Source organism: Lytechinus pictus, chromosome 1 (genome assembly GCF_037042905.1).
Source record: "Lytechinus pictus isolate F3 Inbred chromosome 1, Lp3.0, whole genome shotgun sequence".
NCBI lineage: Eukaryota > Metazoa > Echinodermata > Echinoidea > Temnopleuroida > Toxopneustidae > Lytechinus > Lytechinus pictus.
Window position 1 is genome coordinate 22,322,517 of NC_087245.1, and position 8,694 is coordinate 22,331,210.

The window sequence follows — 8,694 nt, forward strand, 5'->3', positions numbered from 1 at the left end:
ATTCCAGTGTGAAGGTAAACAATGAGATCTTTTATGCAAGACAAAGTGAATATGTGCATTAATTGTACAGGAATGTGAGAGTCTTGATGTGGGTTTTTATACCTGAGAGAACTTCATCAGTAATTATTTCATGCCCAAACAATTTTTTTATAAATTTATGTTGTTGTTGTTTTTTTGCAAATATGGCAGGTGTGAACATACTAAGGTCCACTCATTCATCAAAGGTCGTCTCATCTAACACTTTCATTTTCTGATAGTACACTGGTTTACTTTTCACGCTTTCTTTTGTCACGTACCTCCTTTTGTTAACTCCACATTATCCTATTAATCCTACACTATCTATTTTGCTTTTCACTCTTACTATTCTTGGCCCTGGACAATCTCCTGCAACAGGTTTGCTTCTACTGCAATGGGTGTGTTAACCCTGTTTTTAGAAGGGTCAGACAGTCTCACACCTCATTTGTAGGATCAAATATTTCTCAAGATATCCATATAGACAAGCCTACTATATCTTTCTATGATGAACTGTTCAGGTTACCGTTCTTAGAGGCTACCAATTTATTATCAATAACCCGAGAGATTAAACAGGACATAACAGCACATGCTGGGAAAATCCTCACAATCACATACATTCTCATTTTCATATTCAATCAGGGTATTCAGTTGTGAAAAAAACTGAGAGCAATTGAATTTTTTTAAAATATTTCAAAAAAAAGTCATATTATGTTTAAAGCAATTAGTTGAATAACTAATAAATCTAAAAATCTGAGAAGTGTAAATGCCCCTTTAGCCTCATACTTTCATCGCAAATCCAAAAAAGGGAAATTTTCTCATTGTCTCTGACACCCTTAGTATTTTTTCTTTGTCACGCTGATCCTTCCTCAAGTTCTTATATGGCTATCTGGAGACTCTCGTTTGGGTTCATTTCTAAAATCAGTTATTACCCCATGGCAACGGCAGAGATAGGACAGTGAACCTGGGGTATGTTCCAGCTCTGTTTTAATTTTGATTTGTGGTAAAGGAATAAGCTATAAAACTATGAGACTGGGGAACTTGTCAGCTTACGGTAGGCAATTTGTGTACTGAATGTGTGATATTGACTACAGGGAAGAGGGGCAGTGCTTCATGTACGGTAGAAATAATTTATTTCTTTCCCCAAAAAGGTATTTTTTCATAAGTGAGGCAAAAAAAGGAAGTTGCAAAGGGAAAGAAAATATACGGAAACACATGGGAAGTTTAAGAGAAATAGTGTAAGCACAGTTATGGAGGGATAATTTGTTAATATGGAAAAGATGAAGAAAAAAAAAGAAAATACAAGTAGAAAAATTCAATCAGCAAAGAAGATCAAGGGTTTGCAGCTTATCCTATAATAACAAAAATCTATGTCATTCCTTAGATTTTGACGAAAAACAATTTTCAGATGAATTATTTAAATGGAAATACCCATATATTAACAAACTACATGAACAAATACTATAAAAAGGGACGTGAGTCCTTTTAAACACCTTTCAAAAGGATTCCAAAGATTCTTAACATTAATCTCAAGAAAGAAAACAACTTCTTGAAGCTAGACTTTCCAGCTACATGGACTTGAAATAAATGAAAAGACAATTTTTGCAGCAAAAATAAATCACAATCCATTTCAAGTAAAGCAAGCAGAGAGGAAAAAAGAGAATCCAAGCCCAACACCATCATCTGGGCTTCTGATCCAATATCTATGTATGCATCTTTGGAGGAAACCCCTAGAAATATTATATTTGAGTTTGTATTTCTGAAAATTTATCTTTGGGCTTTCTCTGCACTTTTGTGTAATTACATTCAGGGCATCATTACTCATTGTACATACATCTGTTATGAATGTTGAGCGGCGATGAGTGCAGGGCTGAGAAAGACAGATAAAGTATAACACATTCGAAGCACATGGGAATTGTGCTTCATGATCTCAAGAGATAAACATGAAATGTGCATTTTATTTTGTAAAGAGTATCTTTAAGGATGCCGATCAAGGTCACCAAAAAAGTATAAAAAGAAAAGATAGTCATTTTAATCAACCATTTCTCTATTTATCCCCCCCCCCCCATCGGTTTATGCCTCTTTGAATAATCCCTTTTCTCTCCCTTTCTTTTTATTTCTATCTCTTGAAACATTACTATTATTATCAGTCCTCTATTCACTTCTCTCTAAGTAATAGTATATTTCATCCCAAAAAGAACAACCCTACCCCCTCTCTTTCTCTCTCTCAATGTGCCCCAACTCCAGAGCAATATCAATATTGCATTATTTTTGCAATATGCCATTGTTAACCAAAAAAGAAGAAAAGACGATATATTAAACATTTTAACCAAATTGGCGACAGAGCATACATTCAAAATTGAAAAACAAAAATTTGATTGAATTTGAAGTTGGTATTATTTGCCTGTCAAAAAGTATTCAATCAAATTTTTTGTGCTCCATATCATTTTGACACAGTATGTATAAGGTGATTGTACACGCCCTTTTAAACCCCTTTTTTCTTATTCTATCTTCACTTCTCATTTTTTCCTCATCAACAATATTCAACTTCGCTCAAATTAGATTTGATAGGTATAATACGAATTATGTACACCATTTATTTCTTGTATACCCTGAATTACATGAATTTGAAGTATCACAATAAACAAAACACAAAACCAAAATGAAGGCTTTAATCCATATTGAAGATGGCAGAAATCCCTCATACAAGCTTTATTCGAGGAAGCCATCAATCAGAGATTTCATGAAGAGAAATACAGGGGATTAGAGATTAGAGATTTTGCAACATAAAAGACCAAAATGCTGTGAATTGAGCCAATATCCCCCAACGATTCCTTCAATTAATATGAAACATGCCACCCTTCCATTCTCTTCAGTTATGTATTGAAGATTCTCAGAGAAACTGAAAATTAAAATGAGATCATAGGGTGAGGAAAAGAGATAGCTTGAGCCAGAAAGAAAGTCAAAACTATAGTGTCTAGCCTTTCAGGAAACCAGAGTTCAAGAAGACGGGAGAGATTGTGAAGACTTCTGTTCGAGGCCCAATCCTGTTTCAAACTTTTTAGAGGTCATTAAACTGTTATATAGTTTTTTCTGCAATCATTAAATTAATTATTTCTAGTTCAACTGTATTGAAGAAAAAAAAGAAAATCAATCCATATTTTAATGTTCATATTAGAATCTGAATACAGAAATACTCCTAAATATTCATTTTGCCCAATTGATTATGGGACCGGCAGCCACTGTCCAGCTCCAGATCAATGTAGCTCTCTCCCTTTAATCGTTTAACGCCAAACAGGGTAGCAGCAACTCCCATCTTTTAACATCTTTTGGTCTGATGCGGCAGCAGAAGCTTGAACTCCCAACCTCCCAATTGTGAGACGGGCACTTTACTAACAGAGCTAACACACCGGCTTTTTATATATTTAGAAATAACCCGATATTTCTATGATCTAATTGCTCTTGTTCTTCAATAAAAACATCAAGGTGATCCAATGTAGTGTCAAAATTCATTCATGGAGCCATTGAGACTGATTTTTCTTCAATTTATCAATTCACATATCATCAACTACTTCGATGAAAGTGACAAAATAAAAGGAAAGAGAAAAAGCAACATACAGAGACAGACTAGTCCGATGGGGAAAGTCACAATCGTGTTCTGATGGCACTTGCGAGAATGCCATCATTTTTTTTAAGAACAGGAATACTATCTTCCGCTTGACCCACTTAAAATCAATTCATAATATAAATTTGATTAGATGGTGGTTCAGTCGGCTATGATTTGCCTGGATACGTGTCCGCTAGTCAGCGGGAGCTTGGAAGGTATTCAACTCTTGAGGAAGAATTGAGTTATTAGATGGAGGAAGAGAGAGAGAAATTGGGCATCAGGGATTTCAATAGAGTCTGGGAAATGAGTAAAAGGGAAATGGAAAAGAAAAACTAAGCAGAAGACTGGGAGAAAAGAACTCAGAAAGGTGCAAGAATGAAACTAAATACAGCACTATGCATGACAAAAAAATTATATGCTTATTTTGATCAAAACAATGCCTATGAAAATGAAGTCATTAAAAAAATTAAAAGAAGAACAAAAAAATGACAGAATTAATGAAAATGGTTTAATCTAATAATATTATCTTCATTGGTGAACAGATATGAATTAGAATAAACCAAGCAGAAGCTCTTCATAATCATGCAAAGTGGGAGGGGATATTGCCTCGTGCTGTAGTTTATAGATTTAAAAAAAAATATGATATTATGAGACAAAATTAAGAATGATTTAATATGAACCTATAATGTTTGATTGTGGCAAAATCAATTCTTTTGAAATGACTACAACTTATGAAGACACCTCACTCTAACCCATCATAAAAATTGTCCTTTTCTATAAACTGACCACAGAAGAAGATGAGGATCTATCTCTCTCACTTTTCTGACCACATCCAGGGGGGGGGGAAACAGTCCCTGAGCCAACTCAACACATCAATGATCAAGAAAAATATTATTGACAGAGATTGGATCATTAATTTAGGATAATTCCCTCCAAGCATCTCTCTGGTAAGATTAAAGCTCGCAAAATGATTTGAGACGTTAAAATGAAATGCATAACTGGGATCATGCAAAATTATAAACCATAAGTTTTTTTCTTTGTAAAAGTTAACACAACAAAAAGAACCACATTGAAGTAAAAAGACACACAAAAAAGGGAAACAATGTTTACATTAAAAAAAATTCCAAAATAACAAAACAAAAAGCTTTGTAAAAGAAAACTAGAAAGAACAATATAGGAGTAAAAATAAACAAAATGTTTGATATAAACTTGAATCTAATGTAATTCATATAATATAATGATATCATGAGCCATTTAAAAGTATTTTTTAAATTATTTTTGTCAAAATCCTTTTAGTTTTCAAACACTGTCAAGTACATTTTGTTTAAGGCAATCAAGAACCTGAATAGGTGAGATGTAATCAGGAAATTATGGAAATATGTCAAAATGAGAGCCAAACAAGATATGATGCAAGTTCGGAGTGATAACTTTAATCGGAGTGATAACTTTAAACAAATTTCTTGGCATTTGTTTTATCATGGGTATGATGATAGATATCAAGCCTTCACACCTTAATCTAATTAAGCTAAAATGCAATAAAACCTCACCTGTTTGATCAATCACAGAGAATGATAGCTTTTAGGGGTCATTCCAACGCAAAATTAAGGTTTGGCATAGAAGGTCCTTAACCTCTTTCATAAGCGGGTGTTTTTGCATGTTGCCAATTTTAATTTATCTTGCATCTGAATACTTCCTTTCTGTAATTGTTTTCGTGTCATCAACGTAAGCTTCCACTATTTGTATAGCATGAAGTCTAAATACTCCGCAAAATATTTTCAAACAATTGAATAAAAATTAACTCATTTTAGTAATTCAAATCAACTACTACTGATACGGCTGCTGCTGCTACTACTACTACTACTTAAAGCAGCAGCAGCACTAGTGGTCGCCGTAGTAGTAGTAGTAGTAGTGATAGTAGTAGGATCAAGGAATTAAGAGCAGTGATAGATGAAGCAACAAAGGAGCAGGTACAAAACAGAAGCAGGAAAGGAAAATTATTTTCCACTTTCTATGAAATACAATTAAGCTTGAAGCACCAAAGTTTACAACCCATGAAACCATGGCAACCAAGTTACAGTAACATTTTAAACACATGGTTTCTTGTTTACTATGTGTTGCCTCCGCTATGTACTAATCTCATTAATGAAAATCAGAGTTTGGTCAGGTGCCAATCGCCAACCCACTATCCTACAAACCACCAGGTACTATGTTACTATGGCAACATGTTGACACAAACGGTATCAGAGGTAACCCAGTGTTTCCGTGCAGGTAGGCACTGGTGACCAGGCTCGGAAAGCTTTGGAGAGAGCGAGTTTCCTGGAGAGCATTTCATGAAGAGTTTTGACAGTGATATTCATTGACTTATTTGCTCTCAGCCAATCAGATACAAGGATTTCTAGTAGCTTATAATATCTGTGAGTGAAAATCACTTACAGAAGTCACCATGAAACGCTCCCCAGGTTGACTAGATGGTGCATGATGCACTAATGAAGAAGGAATCAACGGCGAGAATGAACAAGTACAAGGTCTCGTTTGTAAACAAATGCATGACGATATCAGCATGACATTTAGAAGAGTCTCTGGTCCATCTATAGACATTGATCTTGAAACTCTTAATACGTCATTCACTTATACCCCATTCATAAACCCAATTTGTTCGTAAAATCGGAGCGGGACCAGAGTTATCCACATTATTTCGATGTTGCAATTATCCGCATAATAGCGGCATCGGGGCCAGATTTTGACTTTATGATCGCATTTCCAAAGTAATGCGGATAATTGCCATGGTGCGGTCACAAGGTCACCCTTTTCCAACACAACCCCATCGGAGGGGGTGTGTGCAGTTGCCATGACAATTATCCGCCTTTTTCAGGTCGGGCACTCGTAAAAAATAGTGCGGATTATTTTCGGAGTTTGTGAATGCAATTTTTATTGAATTATCCGCATTACTCTTAGGCGGATAATTGGAGGATGGGTTTATGAAAGGGGTATTAATTGCAGAAGTCTTTTTTTCCAAAACAAAAACATGATCAAGACGCTGTTTTACACAGATCATGACAGCACATAGGTTGCCAGTCGATTGTAATATGGCCAATAGGATTCATTATTGAATGTGTATATTGTTCAAATGACTGACCAGTAATCCAATCAGTTATATTTTTTTCATATAAAGCATGCAATTGAATGCCAACTTTTATGTGACTGGTTTCTGGAATAAACAGTTTGGGGATTTTCAAATTATATTTTTATTCAAATATGATTTTTTATCCATTTTCATAAGATCTTTTCCTAAAAACAACTTTTCTGCTTGAAAAAAAAATCAATCATGCTATGTTCCCACTGCTAAATCAGTGATCTAAATCATGCCCTATCAAGTTATTTGAGAGCTTGGTTGGTCTAGCTTGGCAAGATAATGGGTGACGGGTGTCAATCTACCACAGTCGGCATTGTCTACCTTGATCATCGCTGTGTTTACATTCACATTTATTTTGAACATGTCAAGAATATTTGAATATCCAGCCAGATCATTTTCAATCACCCCGATCAGCATATTGACGCCAATTACCATGCTTAGCAAGTCCATCCAGGCAAATATTGGCTTGATCAACCCTGATTGATCTGACAGCAATAGAAACTTGTCACCGGGGAGCCGTTTTATAAAGCTGTTCATAAGTTAAGAGCGACTTTAAGAACGACTGGTGAACCTTTCTTACGCGCTAAACCATCGCCAATGAACATTTTGGTGCTCACCATTTACCACAAGAAAGGATCACCAGTCGTTCTTAAAGTCGCTCTTAACTTACGAACAGCTTTATGAAACACCCACCAGGGCTTAAAAAACCAAAAAAAATTGGATGCCCTATTTATTGGCGTCACTGCCCACTTTATTGAACTTGGATATTCTTGTGCCCCTTTGAACTTGTCCTTAAATTGAAAGAAGTCTGAAAAAAGTGACTTTGCCCTAAACGTATCAAAAGTTAGGGCTTTCAGAGTGTCGTTTTTACCTTTCATGATCAACACCAAGATCCGTGTAGATGCTGAGGAACATCCCTCCAAGAACGTAACCAAAGGCAGGCCCAAGTAATGATGCTCCATTGAAGATTCCTATATTGGGGAACATACAAATAAAGAGAGATTATCTTTATTTATAGACATCTATGATAATGCTATTTTGGCTGTTATATCGAAATAAGTATGGGACCCGTTGCATATACATGTAAAGTTACTATTATGGTAACTTTGCCATCCAGCCATCCATGGTAACGATGATCAACAGACAATGAAAATCAAGGATTGCATGAATACCATTGGATGGCAGAGTTTACCACAATGGTAACTTTTATGCAATCGGGCCCAAAAATTGTCGTCTAAAGAGTTGAATGGGACGTACGTGTACTGAATGGTTGCCAATCCTGATACAAGTTGGAAGTTTTGCTTGACTTGTATCAAGACTAGCATCCCCTTTATATAACACAAGAAAATAATGAAATGAAAATATGATTTTTTTAAAAGAAAATCAGATAATTCATCCCATCATCTGCAAAGGCCTTGGAACAAGAATCTTTCAACCAGACAGTCACCTACTGTAGTCACTCATAATATTGCATGTACTACCATATGATGTATTTAGGTAAATATGGTAGTGTCTAATTATGATAAATATTTGAAGGGAAAAAAGACCCAACAAAAGGTGTTCAAATTGCAATAAAATTGCTGACAAATTGGACATTGCGTTATTGAAATATGAATTATTGTTTGTTTTCAATACTCTCTACAAGAAAACTGTCAACTCACACTTTAAAAAAGCCACTGAACAAACAACCAATAATGAATGGATGCAATGAAAGGAGAATCCATTGTAAATGTCCTTGTGGGTCTTTAGTGCATTAAATCAAGCAGATCAAAGTTTCATTCAAGTTTTGTTTGTATATAAATAACAGGGTATCCTTTTAGATCTGTTGCAGACAATACATCTTTGGTTAGCCTCTGTTTGAGTGAAAACTTCCATGAAACCCAACCTTAGTTCTACCTCTGTTTTCACAACTATGCATTGTTTGAGGTATGATAGGAGGGCG

General features: G+C 35.3%; 1 protein-coding gene across 1 annotated transcript in view; it reads right to left on the reverse strand.

Moving 5' to 3' along the window:
• Positions 1 to 8,216, reverse strand: part of LOC129259415 (solute carrier organic anion transporter family member 4A1-like) — a 34,897-nt gene extending 26,681 nt beyond the window's left edge. The window contains exons 1-2 of the mRNA XM_054897711.2: positions 8,204 to 8,216; positions 7,624 to 7,723 (exon numbers count right to left, since the gene is read on the reverse strand). Coding sequence (XP_054753686.2) covers positions 7,624 to 7,723; positions 8,204 to 8,216 — 113 coding nt within the window. The remainder of the gene's footprint in view (positions 1 to 7,623; positions 7,724 to 8,203) is intronic.
• Positions 8,217 to 8,694: the final 478 nt, after the last annotated feature.